This window comes from Taudactylus pleione, unplaced genomic scaffold (assembly GCF_031769625.1).
Source record: "Taudactylus pleione unplaced genomic scaffold, aTauple2 ptg000009l, whole genome shotgun sequence".
NCBI classification, from domain to species: Eukaryota; Metazoa; Chordata; class Amphibia; order Anura; family Myobatrachidae; genus Taudactylus; species Taudactylus pleione.
In genome coordinates, this window is record NW_028284412.1 from 12,588,928 (window position 1) to 12,609,081 (window position 20,154).

A 20,154-nucleotide genomic window follows, 5' to 3' on the forward strand; every position below is an offset into this window, starting at 1 on the left:
GATAAACGGGATGTAGTTGTGAGACTGGCAGCCGCGATGCTGCCAGTCTTAATCCCGACGGGGGAAGCCCGACAAGGGACTTAAGATAGGTGGCGAAATACCGACGCCTATCTTAATCCAGACGCCAGAATCCAGAAGGACGACTGCCCGAACGAGTTAAGTCCGGGGTGCCCTTTGGGTTAGCCACGGGAGGTTAAGGTTAGGTTTACTTAGCATAGCGGGGTTAGTGTTAGGTTTTGGGGGGGAGGTTAGGGTTAGGCACCACTGGGGAGGAGGGTTAGGGTTACAAAATAATGTATAGGTATCAATAAATATGCACAGGATGCACTTCTGACATTCACAATTTCAACATGGATTGAGCAATGATATGGTCATTATGTCGATATTGCAAATGTCGACAGTCGCAATGTTGACATTACGTGTCAGTGTTAGTTTGAGGGTAGGGTTAGAGATCTAACCGCAAAAAAAGCTATGTTGACATGCCGACTGTCGACATTATGACCATGTCAACATTGTGCATGTCAACAGTTTGACATATCCTCCACCTTGACACTCTGAATGTCAATATACAGACCATGTTGACATTTTTGTGTTGATATTTCATAACACACCCGTATTAGGGTATTATTAGGTACGTACTATCCTCACAAGCTTCCCGCTTTTCTTTCAGAAGAGAAAAATGGGTTCCTCTCATAAGTGGGTTCAACACATGCACATTACAGGCCCTGCTGTGCCCTCTGCCCAAACATGTCTGATCTTCACTGCATATGCACTGTCCTCGAACATGTAAGAGGTGCCACTGCTTCTGCACTATTCCCAAACATGCTAACTAGAGGCTCCTGCTGTGCCAAAGCACAGGCCTCGGAAGACCCGGCATTCCTGTAACCCACTCACCTCCAGGCCCTGTAGTGGCGCAGCCAATACAGGGGACATAGGGCCTGATTCAGACCCGGTCGCTAGATGCGTACGCTCGCACTGAGCGTATGAACATTTTCCAAATTGACGTCATGGGATGCGATCGCTTGCCAAGGCATAAGCACACCCACTTTGGCTGTGCGAGCAATCGCTCTGTGTATGCAGACACCCCTTAGCGTATGTAGAGACGCCCACTGGCAAACGTCATTTCCAGGAAGTGTACGAAAACATTGGTACATCGAGGACCATCAGATGCGAACGCAGTGCTTGTGGTAGCCTTACCCTACCGCAAGCTCTGCGAGCATTTCAGTCTAAAAAAAAGCCAAGTGACGTGTACTATGACGCTGCCTATTAATTATGCATACCTCTGAAACGGTGTTGAAAGACTCAGGCACGCCTGCGTTTGCATCTCCAATCCTCCGTTTTTACTGGACTGCCCCTGTTACCACCCACAAACGGCCTCTCCTGTCACTCATTACACTGGGCTGTCTTTGCAGGGCAAGCGAGTGGTATGCGATTGCAGTGAGTAGTTCACGCACGCGCAGAACGAAACGTGCGTATGCAGAACATTGGGCCGCTCGCACGCATATAGCGAACGGGTGTGAATCAGGCCCATAGTTCCGCCACTTCTGTGTAAAATGTTAGCTATGAAAATTAAAAAATAATAAAACTCCCCTTGTATACAGTATGATTTAATTATATTACTTCCGGAACTTTGCAAACCAAGTCATTCATCGTGAAAAAGCTACAGTATGTACTACATTTACAATTAGATCTGTAAATATTAGCCATAACAGAGCTAATATGTTTTAAATAAAATGTGCCCTTGCTGTGTTGCTTGCTGCAAGTAACGCTACTCCACTATCCTACATTTAGTCTATGAAAACTTCTAAACTAAAGAGCTTTTTAAAAACTGTGCTATAAATACTTTTATGTTCAATAATTACTCGTAAAGTAAAATAATACTTACATCATGCACTTTGCTTCTTCTATGAATTCATCCTCTGACATGGAGCCCTCTTTTACCATTTTTATGGCTACATCGTGCTGTCCTCTCCATTTCCCATACTTGACCACTCCAAATTGTCCATTCCCTAACTCTTTCAAAAAAGTCAAATCCTTGGGTTCAATCTCCCATGAGCCTTGAAAGAAAATAAAAAACAATGGTAAGTACATGTTACTGGTTTTCTTACACCCCACCTATCTGTCACCTTTCTTATTGACATGTATTATGTTCTTGTCTTGTTCTATAATCATCAACCAGTGCCCAGGTTGTGGCCTTCTCTTACCGTAGCCAAGGCCAGCAGTGGATGGGGTACTTTTTCTGACAGAAGATACAGGATACTTAAGTCTGGATATCAAACCTGTATAAGAATTTGAAGAAAAGTTTTCTGAATAGCAAGCACAAACATAACCCTCAAAATTCTGTATGTCCGTGCATTTGTCAAATGTTGAATACAATAGTTATCACAAAAAATGAGAGTTATGGTAAGAACTTACTTTTGTTAACTCTCTTTCTTCGAAATCCATAGGGTCCACAGGGAGACCTTGGGGTGTAGGTGATGGATCTGGAATCCGGGCACCACGCAGTTAAATCTTTCAGCTCCTAGGATGCACTTGGTCCACTCTCCCTATACCCCGCCCCCAAGCCAGAGGCACCTCAGTTCGTAATAAGCCAAAGGACGGAGGAGGATAAGAGAGAAGGAAGACTGGTACACTCAAGAATCACATTCTCACACAGAAGGAGATGGAAAACCGGTGACAAACAACATAGCCCATATGAAGCTAGGTGCGTCAGGGCGGGTGCCCTGTGGACCCTATGGACTTTAAAGGAAGAGAGTTAACAAGAGTAAGTTCTTACCATAACTCTCGTTTTCTTATTCAGGGTCCATAGGCTCCACAGGGAGACCTTGGGGATGTCTCAAAGCAGTCCTTTTAAGGGTGAGGATGCTCCTGTGCTGAGAGGAGAATATAGCACCCAAAGGAAGCATCCTGAGAGGCGAAGGTATCAAAGGCATGTAACCTTAGAAAGGTCTGGACAGAAGACCGCGTGGCCACCTTACACAGCTGAACAGCCGAGGTGCCACGGCGAGCTGCCCATGAGGGACCCACAGACCGAGTGGAATAAGCATTAACAGAAGCCGGAACAGACAAGCGTGCCTGCGTGTAGGCCTCTGAGATAGTCATACGAAGCCATCTAGCCAATGTTTGTTTATTGGCTGGCCATCCCTTCTTGTGAAATCCTTAGAGCACAAATAAGGAGTCCAATTTTCTGAGGGAACTGGTACGGTCCACATAAATTCTGAGGGCACGGACCACATCCAAAGAGGCCTAACCTGCCGAGAAGTCTGGTGATTGAAAGGGCGGGACTATAATTTTCTCATTAATATGGAAACTAGAAACAACTTTAGGAAGGAACCCAGGGTGAGTCCGAAGCACAGCCCTGTCCTGGTGAAATATCAGAAAAGGGGAGCGACAGGAGAGCGCCCCCAACTCTGACACTCTCCTGGCGGATGCAGTCGTCAGAAGAAAAAGAGTCTTAGCTGTTAACCACTTGAGTTCCACCGAATCTAGTGATTCAAATGGAGGACCCTGGAGGACCCGAAGAACTACTGGCACTGGAGCCACTGGGGGGACAAAGGGAGGTTGAATCCAGAGGACACCCTGGAGGAAGGTGTGGATTTCTGGTAATGGAGCAAGTCTACGCTGGAACCATACTGACAGCAGAGACATGCACTTTCAATGAAGCCAGGCGTAGACCGAGGTCCAATCCAGCTTGAAGGAAGGCCATGACTCTGGAGATCCGAAACACCTGAGGGTCGTAATTTCTTGGACGACACCATATGAAATATGTATGCCACACTCTGTGGTAGATCCTGGAAGAAGCTGGCTTATGCGCTCTAAGGATTGTGTTGACGACAGAGCGAGAGAGTCCTTTGGACCTTAGGAGGGATGTCTCAAGAGCCACACCATCAAGACAGACAATCCAGGTTCAGGTAAAGACAAGGACCCTGAGACAACAGGTCCAGAAGTTGAGGCAACAGGAACGGAGCATCAATGGAGAGACTCTGAAGATCTGAGTACCAATGACGTCTGGGCCAAGCTGGAGCCACCAGCAGGACTGTGCCTTGTTTGAACTTCCAAAGTACTCGAGGAAGAAGGGAGACTGGAGACTGGAGGAAACAGGTATGCAAACTGGAAGGTCCACTTCACTGACAGAGCATCCACCAAGGTTACCTCGTCATCTCTTATTCTGGACCTGTACACTGGTAATTTGTGATTGTGTCAGGAGGGCCATGAGGTCCACCTCTGGACTAGGAGTTGAAACACCTCTTGGTGAGGTGACCATTCCCCTGGATGCACGTCATTCCCAATTGAGAACTCCAGGAATGAACACTGCCGAAATGGTCTGGAGATGACACTCTGCCCATGTTAGAATGCGTGACACTTCTGTCATTGCTGCCTGACTTTGAGTGCCTCCTTGATGAAGTAAGCCACCGTGGTGGCGTTGTCGGACTGAACCTGCACAGGTTTTCCGTGAAGTATGTGCTTGGCCAGCACCAGCCTGTTCACAGACCGAAGTTCCAATATGTTGATTGGAAGGGTTGCTTCGACTGCTGTCCAACGGCTGTGAAAAGAGTGTGGATCGGTCACTGCACCCCAGCCCCGGTGACTGGCATCCGTTGTAAGGAGTACCCAGTCCAGTATCCAAAAGGTGTGACCCTTAACTTAATTAGATGAGAAGTCAGTAGCCACCAAGACGGAGACAGACGCACCTCCAGAGAGAGCACCATTATCTGAGCTTTGATCCGTTGGGGTAATCTGTTCCACCTGGAGAAAATCAGCCCCTGCAGAGGCCTGGAATGAAACTGGGCATATTCCACCATGTCAAAGGTGGACACCATGGATCCCAGAACTTGCATCGCTGGGTGGACTGACACCCGGCAAAAAAACAAAAATCTCTTTATTGCCTTTGAGAATTTCCTTTAAACCTAATTTCAACATGAGTAATCCAACGTTTAGTATCTCTAGGGAAATAGATAATAGACAAAGCCAGATGAATGATAATAAGGATCAAATATTGATGGATAACACGTCGATAGGGATTAGTGATAATTGGCTTGATGACCTCTTTCAAAGTTCTTTTGGATGAAACAGACCAAAACCTTCTGGAGTAAAACGAATTTTGAATGTTATATTAAACATAATCTCACTCCGAGAGGTTTGAGACCCAAGGTTCATTCCGGCATATGATCTGGCAACGGAGGATCTTAAGAAAGAATGGGAAGGAGCCCTACTGAAATGCTCTCAGGAACTGATGCAAGTGCTAATCAAGCATGACGATATAATGTTTGATGAATATACTAAAGAAATAGAGAAATTAGGAGAGAAGTTAAAAACATTTGAGAACCTGGAGAAATTCCAGAAGACATTTGAAAAATTTAAAGGTGAAATAGGTCAGAATGAGAAACTTATTATAGAGCAAAAGAGAAGGAAATTCACGAGAGATAAAAATGATTATTCACAAAACTTAATCTTCAGATGGAATAAAGAAAGAAGCAGGAGAAATCAGGAACCAACAGCTATCTATTCAACTTCAGAAGTTGAATCTTCAGATAATGAGGCACAAAATAATTCCTTTGGAGGGAGGAGTTTTTTAGGGAGAGGTACAGAAATTGTGGAGGAACCTATAGGAGTAAATACAAAAAAACATGTAGAGGGGGTCAGAGATCTAAGAAAAAGAAACAACAAATCCAAGTGGGAATAAATGCCTCAGATACAGAGGAGGAATTTCAGAAGATAGATGAACAATTAGATACACTCAGGATCGCTCAGGATCGTTAATTTGTCCAATAAAACTCTAAGTGAAGAACACATTTCTCTGTTGAGCAAAGGGTTATCCTTTTCACCAATGAAAAACCTAGATAGGTTTGAATGGGAAAAGATGTTAACCTCTTTGCACGTAAACTACTCCTACACAAATTTTTCAAAAAAAGAACGGATCACCACTTTGAAGCCTCATTGGAACAATCCTATATTAATCTGGATAAAGAAGATGAAAGTATACTTGTGATGTTGGAAGATTTAGCTGAGGAAAGTACTGGCAGCCACTTCCTTTGTCATAATAGACCTATTCTCAAAAAACAATCAACATTTATACCAGATATGAAAATTTGTCCACAAGTAGAGGTATATGTGAAATTGGTATCCAAGGAATTAGATTCAATTATGTCAGAAAAACACAGAGTTTAATCTAAATAGGGATGAGAAAAGAGCTTTTGATGAAGTTAAAGATTGGGATGATGTTGAAATTAAATCTTCTGACAAAGGTGGAAACGTCGTTATCTGGCCTAAAGAGATGTACTTATGGGAAGCTAAGAGACAATTAACTAATGTTGAGTGTTATAAAGAACTGATTTTCAACCCAACTCAAAATTATTTGAGATTATATCAAAATATGATTACCAATGCATTTAAAGAATGAGTGATTACAAAAACAGATGTTGATTACTTATGGGTAGACAACCCTAAAACCGCAACATTTTACTTGCTATCCAAAATACATAAAAATGAATATAATCCCCCAGGATGCCCAATAGTGTCTGGCATTGGAAGCCTTGGGGAGAAAGCCAGTAATTTTGTAGACAAACATCTTACAAGACATGTAACACAATTACCGTCTTATCTACATGATACAATGGACCTATTAGGAAAAATAGATGGCATCTCCCTTAATAAAAATACCATACTTGCCACTTGTGATGTGGAAAGCCTATATACAAGCATTAATCATGACTCAGGATTACAAGCTGTGAGATACTTTTTGAATATGGAGAGGAGAGATGATGAATTTAATGCTTTTATTGTAAAACGATTGAACTTCATTCTGACGAAAAATTACTTCATATTCAATGAGAAACATTATTTGCAGGTGCGGGGGACTGCAATGGGCAGTACATGTGCCCCAACATATGCTAATTTGTATTTAGGCTGGTGGGAGCAGGAGGTGGTCTTCTCGGAAGGCAATTCTTTATACACAGATAAGCTAATTATGTGGTCCAGATTTATAGATGATATTTTCATCATTTGGGAAGGAGAAGAAAATAGTCTAATATAATTCATAAACAAACTTAATAATAACACCTTGAATCTAAGACTAACTGTGGAAATAGACCCTTTACAGATAAATTTTTTGGATCTTACTATCCAGATTAATGATGAAGGTAACTTAGTAACAGATGTTTTCAGGAAAAAGACAGCAACCAACAGCATCCTGCATTATTGAAGTTCTCATTTTCCAGCTACAAAAAAAGAGTGTCCCAAAAGGGGAATTTCTCAGAATGAAAAGGAATTGTTCCACAGAAGAGAATTTTCAGAAAAGAGCCAAGGAATTAGAAGGAAGATTAAAATATTGTGGTTATAGTAATCAGATTATTAAAAAAGCATATCAGGAGACCCAGTTGAGAAATAGTGATACACTTCTATATCAGAATAATACTGGTAAAAAGATTAAACAAAAACAACCAATAAGATTTGTGGGTACATTTTGCAAACAATGGAAGAGCTTACAAACTGCTCTTCAGAAACATCTACATGTACTCAAAACAGATGAGGACTTGGCAGCAGTCCTAGGCCCGAGGATTAGTATCAGTTGAAGAAGGTCACAAAATCTTAAGGATTGTCTGACACATAGTCACTTTGAGATTAAGAAGAAATCAAAAGAATAAAACACTGGTTCCCATAAATGTGGACATTGTAAAGCCTGTGAATTTATGGTAAGAAGATATTACTATGTAAACAGATATGGAAAGAGATGTGATAAGGGATTTCATTAACTGCTCAACATTGGGAGTTATATACTGTTTGATTTGCCCCTGTGGATAGGTATATGTCAGTATGACAAAAAGACAATTGAAAAAGAAGATACTGGAACATGTGTCTAACATCAATAATGCACACAGAGATAGCAGCAGGATGAAAACCTTAACCAGTGTAGCCAGACACTTCTTGCATTACCATCAAGGTAGAAGCAATGGTTTAATTGCATTTGGAATGGAGAAAATAAACCGTGGCCTTAGAGGAGGTGATATAACTCAGGAACTCCTCAAGAAAGAAACTAGACAAATCTTTTTGATGAATAGTGTTACACCATTAGGACTTAATGAAAATAATAATTCTCAATGTTTTTGTAGACTGATGACAGTTTATAGAGGTGATAATCATCTATATAATATTGGTACCTCTATGGTTGAGATGCTGAAAGGGTTTCATGTAAATAACTGATATATATATTCTACACTAATTTACATTCATTTACAAATAATTCATGTTGGGCATAATAAATATATATGATTTATATAATTTACAGTAATATTTATTAACTTGCACTAATTATGTGAGAACACTAGCATTTTTTTATATTTATTTAGGATACTATAACACAATTAATGTTTAATGATATCAACACACTAATTACAGTAAATAGATTTTATGTTGGAATTAACTGATATACAATATATATAATCCACAGTAATTTACACCAATTTACAATAATTATGAAAACTAGCACACAATGGGCCAAATGTAATAGGGTGAGAGTTTAGAAAATGTGAGAGTTTAGCAGTAAACTGTCACATTGGTTGAGTTTTATCTTCAAAATGGGAAAACTTCTGAGATTTTAAATCGTGAGAGTTTTTTAGGCTAAAAAAAACATGCAAGTTCACTCCGTTACTTTGTGTTTGGCCTCTATTACATTGGCAAAGTTTTAAAAATGTCAGAAACTCTCACTTTTCTAAACTCTCACCCTATTACATTTGGCCCTATATATTTATTTCATCGATTTATTGTAATATTATTAATATTTAATTAAAATTATATTGATACACTATAAATTAGCACTAATAAAATATGTCAACAATACACTTATTTATTTATATTTATTTTTATTTACTATTAATAATTATATGTGTGTTTCTGTATGTATGTGTTTTTTACATGTATATATATATATATATATATATATTTATAGTTATATTAGCTCATTTATAATTGATATTTGTGTCTATATGAAGATACATATATATGTTAACAATTTGTGTTGCTAATTGGTATGTTTATTGCCAGCCATCAAACACATAGTGTATATTAATATATATATTTCAGTTAATTTAAGGTATTATTTTATATTTATCCAATTATGGGTTATACTGATATAAAAGGAGTTAACAGCAATGGGATGAATGATAGGACAACCAATCATAAAAATGGACTGCTTTTTTTGAAAGACAATACTGTGTAGGGATTGGAGGTTCAACATATAAAAGAACTGTGAAAGACAGCGGTCGGCTTGCCTCTCTGATAAAGCTACAGCGAAACGCGCATCGGCGTTTAGCTGTGATTGTCTAAATAAATTTACATGCTGCCAGTGATCTGTTACCAGCCTAAAACTTTAGCGCATATTAGCGCATGTTATACTGACCACGAGTGGGGATTAATACTGTAGTGATGTTAAACCGAATAGTGATGATGTTGCGACACGCTGTCAATTAATTATGGCTGCGCTATCCCTGCTATCTGCTGTTATGCACATGTTGGAGAACTGATACCAGAGCGCTGTCATCACATCTATCATAGCGGTGAACTCTCTTAGAAGATATATACTGCTGATAGATTGTGACTGCAATATGGTTACAATTTGTGAACAAGTCTTATATTTAACTGTCAGCAGAGAAATGAATATGGTAGCCCTTACAGTCTAATAAATAGTTAAGGTGCGGTGTTGTCATTAAAGGAGTTAATGTAGCAGTTTTCCGATCCAACATATCACAATATAGCTGTTATTGGAACAGCTGTTAATTCATATTAAACGATCAATCAATGTAAGTGATAAATTGAGTTCCCTCATCTGTTAATTTATATTGTATGAGAACGTTTATATAAATAATACTGGAATAAATACAGCTGTTGACCACATAATTGCATTTATTAGTAATGTATATTCAGCATTGTGAATTCAATAATCACACGTAGCTGAGCGCGTGTATCAATTGAGAACTTAAAATAAATAATTAGACATATTGTTTCAGTAATGTGAGGGGATGGATTATGAGAAATTGTATCTCTTTTACATATCCTGCTACCAATAATCTCTATAACCTGTGGGGATATTTAGATGTTGTTAATTAATAATTCCCTGGTAGGCTGATACATCTTTTTGTATAGAATTTGATATACTTGCACTTAACTATTGGTCAAATAATTTTCTCTATAGAAGCAGCCAAACAATTAATGGGACATAGTGACAATCACAGCATTTATTTTAATATTTTCTTCACTTGAATATTTTCTTCACTTATCTATACCCATTTTATTTAGCTGAATTTGTTTGTAACTGTATGTTTATTAATAATATTAATAAAGGTTAAGTGTTATAATGAGTACATCCATGCAATTATAGGTGCATTCCTATGTAGGGACCCCTTTTTCTTTGTTTCTTGATTAATCAATATTACGGGTCCGGGAGTAGCACCCCATACCACCACAAAATATGTAATTAAGCTATCTTATTATTTATATGGGTCATATTGCATGAATGGATAACTGATATTTTCTCTTTGGTGCGACCTTCTTTTTGTGTTATTGTGAGCTTGTAGCGTATAACCATTTAATTACGTCAACAAGTTTCACCAATCACAATTTTGTAGCAAACAGAAGGAACCAGGGCTGTAACTAAGGGGTGTGTGACCTCTGTCATCACACAGTAATCAGGGCCCTAAGGATGACACAGTCGCTGTCCCACGACACCTGCATGTGGCTTGCAGTGTACCTGAGACGGCACCCTGTAGAGCTGCCCAGAGCGTCCTCTACCTCCCAGAATCAGTGGCCCCACCCCCTAAGTATGAAGTAATTCATGACATCTTGGGTTTAGGGGGCGGGTCGGCACAGGGCATATTGGTAGGAACATTTAATATTATTATTTATCTTGAATCTCTTTATGTACAGAGATATTTGTTCCTATACCTACTCCTCACTGTCTTTCGAACAGCTCTTTAGATGTTTCTGCAGGTGAAAGTTTTTTTTTGATTTTCACATTTTTACAAATTTAGCGCTTGAATATGTTTAATACAATTTAAAATTATCATATGACACATCATTTTATAATCCCCTTTAAATTCAAGCATTTATAAATTCTACCTATTTTAACCAGAGATGAATAAAGGTGAAAAGTTTAATATCAAAGGCTAGTGTGAGGTGTAGTATATTCGGGGTCAAACTGGCCCACAGGGGTACATGGAAATTTCCAAGTGGGCCCCACTGCCTGAGGGAACCACCCCTAACTCTAATGTCAGGTTACACATTGTTACTCTGGGCTCTATTTATTAACATTATTTTTACTAAAATAAAGTAGGGGTGTGCACCGGCCACTTTTCGTGTTTTGTGTTTTGGTTTTGGATCTGGATCTTTCTTCGTGTTTTGGATCTGGATTGGTTTTGCCAAAACCACCCTTCCGTGTTTTGGGTTCTGGGTTTTGTGTTTTGGATCTGTATTTTTTTTTTAAAAAGCATAAAAACAGCTAAAATCACAGAATTTGTTGGTTTCTCTGCTCCTATGCTATTATTAACCTCAATAACCTTAATTTCCACTCATTTCCAGTCTATTCTGAACACCTCACAATAGTGTTTTCATGTCCAAAAGGTTGCACCGAGGTAGCTGGATGACTATGCTAAGCGACACGAGTGGGCGGCACAAACACGTGACCCATCTAGGAGTGACACTGCAGTGGCAGACAGGATGGCAGTTAGAAAAACTAGGCCCCAAACTGTACATAATGCAAAGAAAAAAAAGAAGTGCAAGATGGAATTGTCCTTGGGCCCTCCCACCCACCCTTATGTTGTATAAACAGGACATGCACACTTTAACAAATCAATCATTTCAGCGCCAGGGTCTGCCACACAACTGTGGCTGAAATGATTGGTTCGTTTGGGCCCCCACAAAACAAGCTGGAAATTAATGTGTCCCTGCACAAACTGGCTCTACGGAGGCAAGATGTCATCCTCATCCTCCTCATCCACCAATTCCTCACCCTCTTCAGTGTGTACATCCTCATCCTCACAAAGTATTAACTCGTCCCCACTTGAATCCACCACCACAGGTCCCTCTGTACCTTCTGGAGGCTGGTCTCCCTGGAAGAGCTGATAATTCATTTTGATGAACATCATCTTCTCCACATTCTGTGGAAGCAACCTCCTACGCCTTTCGCTGACAAGGTTCCCGGCTGCACTAAACACTCTTTCGGAGTACACACTGGAGGGGGGGCAACATAGGTAAAATAGAGCCAGCTTGTACAGGGGCCTCCAAATTGCCTCTTTTCCCTGCCAGTACAGGTATGGACTGTCTGACATGCCTACTTGGATGCTGTCACCGATGTAATCCTCCACCATTCTGTCAATGGTGACAGTATCATATGCAGTGACAGTAGACATGTCAGAAATTGTTGCCAGGTCCTTCAGTCCAGACCAGATGTCCAAACTTGGTCCTGCCTGCCCTGCATCACCGCCAGCGGGTTGCTTAGGATACCTAAGTTTTTTCCTGGCAGCCCCAGTTGCGGGAGAAAATGAAGAAGGAGCCGTTGACGTGTCACGTTCCGCTTCAGCTGACAGTGTGTTCACCAGCAGGTCTTTGCACCTCTGCAGGCTTGTGTCGGCCGGAAAGAGAGACACCACATAGGCTTTAAACCTAGGATCAAGCACGGTGGCCAAAATGTAGTGGTCTGATTTCAACAGATTGACCACCCTGGAATCCTGGCAAAGCGAATGAAGGGCTTCATCCACAAGTCCCACATGCCGAGCGGAATCGCTCCGTCTTAGCTCCTCCTTCACTTTCTCCAGCTGCTTCTGCAAAAGCCTGATGAGGGGAATGACCTGACTCAAGCTGGCTGTGTCTGAACTGACTTCACGTGTGGCAAGTTCGAAGGGCTGGAGAACCTTGCACAACACGGAAATCATTCTCCACTGCGCTTGAGTCAGGTGCATACCCCCTCCTTTGCCTATGTCATAGGTGGATGTATAGGCTTGTATGGCCTTTTGCTGCTCCTCCATCCTCTGAAGCATATAGAGGGTTGAGTTCCACCGCGTCACAACCTCTTGCTTCAGGTGATGGCGGGGCAGGTTCAAGAGTGTTTGCTGGCGCTCCAGTCTTCGGCACGCAGTCGCTGAATGGCGAAAGTGGCCAGAAATTTTTCGGGCCACCCAAAGCGTCTCCTGCACGCCCCTGTCGCTTTTCAGAAAATTCTGCACCACCAAGTTTATTGTGTGAGCAAAACATGGGACGTGCTGGAATTTGCCCAGATGTAATGCCCGCACAATATTGGTGGCGTTGTCAGATATCACAAATCCCCAGGAGAGTCTAAGTGGGGTAAGCCACTGGGCGATGATTTCCCTCAGTTTCTCTAAGAGGTTGTCGGCGGTGTGCCTCTTACTGAAACCGGTGATACACAGCGTAGCCTGCCTTGTAACGAGCTGGCGTTTCTGAGATGCTGCTACTGGTGACGCTGCTGCTGTTGCTGCGTAAGGTGATACATCTACCCAGTGGGCTGTCACAGTCATATAGTCCTTAGTCTGCCCTGTTCCACTTGTCCACATGTCCGTGGTTAAGTGGACATTGTGTACAACGGCATTTTTCAGGACACTGAGGACACTTTTTCTGACGTTTCTGTACAGTCTCGGTATCGCCTGCCTAGTGAAGTGGAATCTAGACGGGATTTGGAACCGGGGACACACTACCTCCATCAATTGTCTAAATCCCACTGCACTAATGGCGGATACCGGACGCACGTCTAACACCAACATAGCAGTCAAGGCCTCAGTTATACGTTTTGCTTCAGGATGACTGCTGTCGTACTTCATCCTCCTCGCTAAGGACTGTTGGAGGGTCAATTGTTTAGTAAAAGTAGTGGTGTTCCTACTTCCTCTCTGGGATGATGAACGACTCCCAGCAGCAGCAACAGCAGCAGCGGCAGCAGTAGGCGTAGCAATGCAGGATCCTCCAGAGGAATCCCGGATAGGAGAGTCAGTCATGCCAGTGACATGGCCTGCAGGACTACTTCCGATCCTGACTAAGGAGGAAATTGACGAGGAGGGAGTTGATGGTGTGGTTTGCAGGCGCTTGGATACAACAGGACAATGGGATTTAGGTGTCCCTGGACTGCTTACGGTCTTAGCCAAAGTTTCTGAACTTGACAGTAACTTTTTATGAACGCGCTGCAGGTGCCGTATAAGGGAGGATGTTCCTAGGTGGTTGACGTCCCTACCCCTACTTATTTCACCTTTACATATGGTACATATGGCAAGACAGTTGTTGTCCGGATTTGGATAGAAATATTGCCAGACCAAAGAGGTGGAATGTTTGGTCTTCTGCCCAGGCATGACCGTGATGGGCTTTTTCATCCCACGGACAACAACTGTCTCCCCCGGAGCCTGATTTAAACAAACCACATCACCATCAGAATCCTCCTCGCCAACTTCCTCCTCAGCGCCAGCTACACCAGTATCCTCATCCTGTTGTACTTCAACAGTGACATCTTCAATTTGCATATCAGCAAGTGGACTGTGGGTGCTCCTTTCAGCACTTGCAGGGGGCGTGCAAATGGTGGAAAGAGCCACCTCTTCCCGTCCAGTGCTGGGAAGGTCAGGCATCGCAACCACCACCACACTTGGACTCTCCTTGGGGATTTGTGATATCTTCTTAGAAAGCACAGTTCTTCGCTGTGCTTTTGCCAGCTTAACTCTTTTGATTTTTTTAGTGGGAGGAGGGCTTCCATCGTCATGTGAAGCTGAACCACTAGTCATGAACATACTAGGGATCGACCTTAGCCGTTCCTTGCCACTCCGTGTCGTAAATGGCATATTGGCAAGTTTACGTTTCTCTTCAGCTGATTTAAATGTCTTTTTCAAGGTCATTTTCCTGAACTTTGCCATTTGGGATTGTATGTGCCCTCTACTATGACATTGGGCATCGGCCTTGGCAGACGACGTTGATGGCATGTTATCGTCTATGTCATGACTAGTGGCAGCAGCTTCAGCACTAGGAGGAAGTGGTTCTTGATCTTTCTCTATTTTATTTTTATCGGAGAAAGTTTGGTCCTCCATTTATGTTATATCGATTTGATATATACGTGCGGCTAAACACAGAAAATAATTTTTTTTTGGTTTGGACTGGAGTGTACTTTCGGGGGTTACAGCACCCTTTAACAGTCAAGCCAGCCGGCCCTTTACTTATGACACGGGCGCACGCTTGGCACTACTTTGTTGATGCACGTGCGGCTACTGCGCACACAATTCACAAACACAGAAAATAATTTTTTTTTGGTTTGGACTGGAGTGTACTTTCGGGGGTTACAGCACCCTTTAACGGTCAAGCCAGCCGGCCCTTTACTTATGACACAGGCGCACGCTTGGCACTACTTTGTTGATGCACGTGCGGCTACTGCGCACACAATTCACAAACACAGAAAATAATTTTTTTTTGGTTTGGACTGGAGTGTACTTTCGGGGGTTACAGCACCCTTTAACGGTCCAGCCAGCCGGCCCTTTATTTATGACACAGGCGCACGCTTGGCACTACTTTGTTGATGCACGTGCGGCTACTGCGCACACAATTCACAAACACAGAAAATAATTTTTTTTTTGGTTTGGACTGGAGTGTACTTTCGGGGGTTACAGCACCCTTAACGGTCAAGCCAGCCGGCCCTTTACTTATGACACAGGTGCACGCTTGGCACTACTTTGTTGATGCACGTGCGGCTACTGCGCACACAATTCACAAACACAGAAAATAATTTTTTTTTTGGTTTGGACTGGAGTGTACTTTCGGGGGTTACAGCACCCTTAACGGTCAAGCCAGCCGGCCCTTTACTTATGACACAGGCGCACGCTTGGCACTACTTTGTTGATGCACGTGCGGCTACTGCGCACACAATTCACAAACACAGAAAATAATTTTTTTTTTGGTTTGGACTGGAGTGTACTTTCGGGGGTTACAGCACCCTTAACAGTCAAGCCAGCCGGCCCTTTACTTATGACACAGGCGCACGCTTGGCACTACTTTGTTGATGCACGTGCGGCTACTGCGCACACAATTCACAAACACAGAAAATAATTTTTTTTTGGTTTGGACTGGAGTGTACTTTCGGGGGTTACAGCACCCTTTAACGGTCAAGCCAGCCGGCCCTTTACTTATGACACAGGCGCACGCTTGGCACTACTTTGTTGATGCACGTGCGGCTACTGCGCACACAATTCACAAACACAGAAAATATATTATTTTTTTTAGCACTTGGGGGGAGCACCCCTGATGGACAGAGCACCCCCTGGACAACACTACAGCACTCCTTTAGGACTGGGACACTGCACAGGACTTTGGAGTGGACACAGCCCCTATGGAGAACTGACTGCACAACACAGTCCAGCCAGCCCCTATGGACTTTGAAGTAGTGGACACAGCCCCTATTAACAACAGCAGCACAACACAGCCAGCCCCTATGGACTTTGAAGTAGTGGACAACAGCAGCACTACACTACACTACACTACACAGCCCTAACTCCCACCCTCCCTCTTCACTGTCCACAGCCGAGTGAGAAAATGGCGCCGACGCGGGTACCTTATATAGGATCCAAAACCCGCGAGACTCGGAAGGCGGGATGATGACGTTTTGCCTCGATTTCAGATCCGAGTCAGGCGGGAAAAGTCGAGCCTGACTCGGATCGGACTCGGATCGGGGGGGCTCGGGGGGGTTCGGATTTCAGAAATCCGAACCCGCTCACCCCTAAAATAAAGTGAAAAAGGGTATTTTCACACCCTTTTCACATTATTTTAGTTTCACCTAAAGTTACTAAAGGGCAATTGGAGTAGAATTCATAAAATTCTACTCCAAGCCCTAATTATAACATATTTTTAGTAATCAGATCACATTTCATTGTAATGGGAAATGTGATCTGGCCAAAGTTACTAAAAATAAATTGTGAAAAAATACAGGGGAAAGCCCTGTGATAATAACGCCACCTGGAGGTGGCATTATCCAGGGTATTCCACGGTTACCGGACTCCTGCTCTGCTCTAACAGGCAGAGCAGGGCCCGGAGCCGGCCCCAGTGATCAGCTGTGTGGTCTAAACAGACCAGACGCTGATACACTGTAAAAAAAAAAAAAACTTACCTGAGTCCAGGGACCGGTGATCGGGGCTCCCGTGATATCCTCCCTCCGGTCAGCTGGTCTCCCAGCCTGCACTGGGGCCCGGTCCCAGTGCAAGATGGGCTGTCAGCTGAACGGAGCCACGGAAGACATCACCGGAGCACTGATCACTGCAGGTAAGTGTAATTAAGGGAGGGGGGTTGTCGCTGGAGGGTCCTCGATTGTGGGGGCGGGGCTTAGCGACGGTCGGTTTTTGCATGCTTCGGCACTTGTCATGGTATTTTTTGCCACAGTCTTACACTGGTAAATTTCCAGATTCCATAAATCACATATATACTTAATATCAGGACCATTCATCCCATATTGGCTATTTTGTAAATATAGTAAAAAGATATTCACTACAATCCGCATATAAAATGCAGTTGTACTGTGATATATTAGAAAATATCACTTGGATGTACTAACATCCACATAAAGCTCTGTCCCTGCAAATCCCCTCCGTACACTTCTCATGGTATTTTTTTGAAAAAAAAATGCATCCGCCACCTTCCGCTATGCCCTCCCCTGCAATCCACTCACGCCTGCTCCCTACCTCACCCCCGCGCAATCTTTCATTGCCACTTAATAGGAATTCTAAAGCCTGACTTCCCTTTCCTGGGTATGAATAGTTTGTTAAACAAACCTTTGTGTTAGCCTAACATATATTTAAACAGTCTGTTTTGGCACTTCTATGAGATGCCAGCCTTCCATGCACGCACCTCGAAGCCACCAACATCGCAAAATGTTGCAGTAACTTGAGTAAGAGCTTGAAGTTACAGTACTCAAGTGGGAGCCAAGAAGCTGATAGACAACAGTTGGGTTGGCCCCAGGAACATTCCTCCTCCCACACACACAGATTGGCCCCACAGGAAGAAGAGAAACACATACATTGGTCCCTGCAGAAAACACAATAAGACCCACACATATTGGCCTCCCCAGTAAGCCTGGGCTGCATCTGAGCCGGCCATAAGTTAGTTTATAGGCGATTGCCACCATTCCCAATTATCTTTACGTCGCGAGGAGCAGTCACATCGTCCATAAGGGTTTTTAATTTTGCCAAGAATCCTGGATGCTACATGGACCGAAGAGAAGTCCTCCATATGGATTGAGTGAGTAATAAATGGGAAAATGAGAGTGTATGGGGGGAGTGTTTATTTTTATTTAATACAATATTTTGAGTACAGTGTTTATCTACTGTCATCATTTTAATATAATTTATACAGGTGGAGTACAGTTCCCAGTTGGCCCACAGTCCTGTGCCACCTATGGGGTGGCACTTATGTGTGGTCGCTTTGATCGAACAGCCCTCAAGCCAGCCCTGGACAACAGACTGGTCTGGTGAGTAGTAAGACAACTCAGCATTGCTCATGCTCCTTTCACACTGAAAATTTAATTACTGGGTAATTCACTTTTACTTGGTAATTTGCTAAACAACCCAGGATTTTTCCCTGTGTGAAAGGGTCATCCCGGGCAGTGGCGTAACTAGGGCAGGGCGAGAGGGGCACGTGCCTGCCCTGGGCGCCGTGGGACTGGTGGCACAGGGGCTGTGTGTGTGTCTCTCCCATAATGAAAAGCACGCCAACCCGGGAGGACTGACGTGCGGCGGGGCAGTGGCCAGAGCTGGAGCGTGGATTCAGGTAAGTGTATTTATTTTTATTTTTTGTGTAACTTGTGTGTCTGCACTGCCGGGAACGGGGGGAGATACTACTACTACTACTGGGGGCGCCATTACTGGGGGGGGATACTACTACCACTACTGGGGGCACCATTATTGGGGGGGGAGATACTACTACCACTACTGGGGGCACCATTATTGGGGGGGGGAGATACTACTACTACTGGGGGCACCATTACTGTGGGGGAGATACTACTACCACTACTGGGGGCACCATTATTGGGGGGGGGGAGATACTACTACTACTACTACTGGGGGCACAATTACTGGGGGGGAGATACTACTACTACTACTACTGGTGGCACCATTATTGGGGGGGGAGCTACGACTACTACTGGGGGCACCATTACTGGGGGGTGGGTGAGCTACTACTACTGGGGGTGGGGCACTACTGGGGACTACAACTGGGGGGGGCTACTACTGGGGGCACTGCATCGGGAGGAGGAACCTCTACTGGGGACTACTACTGGGGGGGAAACTACTACTGGGGGCACTATATAAGGGGATTACTACTAGGGGACCCACTACTGTGGGCACTAAATAAGGAGGACCATTACAGGGGGCACTGTATACGGGCACTGGATAGGGGGGACCACTACTGGGGGCCTGCATAAGGGGGACCACTACTGGGGGCCTGCATGAGGCAGGGACTAATGCTGGGGTCACTATAAGGAACTAGGGGCACTGCACTGGGGGGACCACCACTCCTGGGGGCACTAAATAGGGAGGACCACTACAGGGGGCACTGTATAAGGGACACTGGATAGGGGGGGATCACTGCTGGGAGCCTGCATAAGGGGGAGCACTACTGGGGTCACTGCATAGGGGGCGCCACTACTGAGGGCACTATATAAAGGGCACTGCATAAGGGGGTACCACTACTGGGGACACTGCATTGGGGGGACTGCTACTGGGGGCACTATATAAGGGGGACCACTACTGGGGGCACTTCATAAGGGGGACCACTACTGGAGGCACTGAATAAGGGGAACTAATGAGGGTCTGCATAAGGGGGACCATTACTGGGGGCACTGAATAAGGGGAACTAATGAGGGGCTGCATAAGGGGGACCACTACTGGGGGTACTGTATAAGGGGCACTACTATGGGCCTCCATAAGAGGGACCACAACTGGGGACATTGCATCCTGGGGGTACTGTATAAGGAGCACTACCGGGGTTTAGGTGCAGAGTGACGATAAAGGGGTGTGTGATGTTGACACGCCCCATTTTTAACTGACCACGCACATAGGGTGGTTGGGGGTTCCATTTTTAAATTTGCCCTGGACTCCAAATACCCTAGTTACACCACTGATCCCGGGACTAAATTCCCGGATCTCC

At 43.8% G+C, this 20,154-nt stretch overlaps 1 protein-coding gene across 1 annotated transcript in view; it reads right to left on the reverse strand.

Moving 5' to 3' along the window:
• Window positions 1-20,154, reverse strand: part of BTK (Bruton tyrosine kinase) — a 172,239-nt gene that overhangs the window by 19,236 nt on the left and 132,849 nt on the right. Inside the window, exons 12-13 of the mRNA XM_088466793.1 lie at window positions 2,205-2,279; window positions 1,886-2,057 (exon numbers count right to left, since the gene is read on the reverse strand). Of these exons, the coding sequence (XP_088322919.1) occupies window positions 1,886-2,057; window positions 2,205-2,279 (247 nt within the window). The remainder of the gene's footprint in view (window positions 1-1,885; window positions 2,058-2,204; window positions 2,280-20,154) is intronic.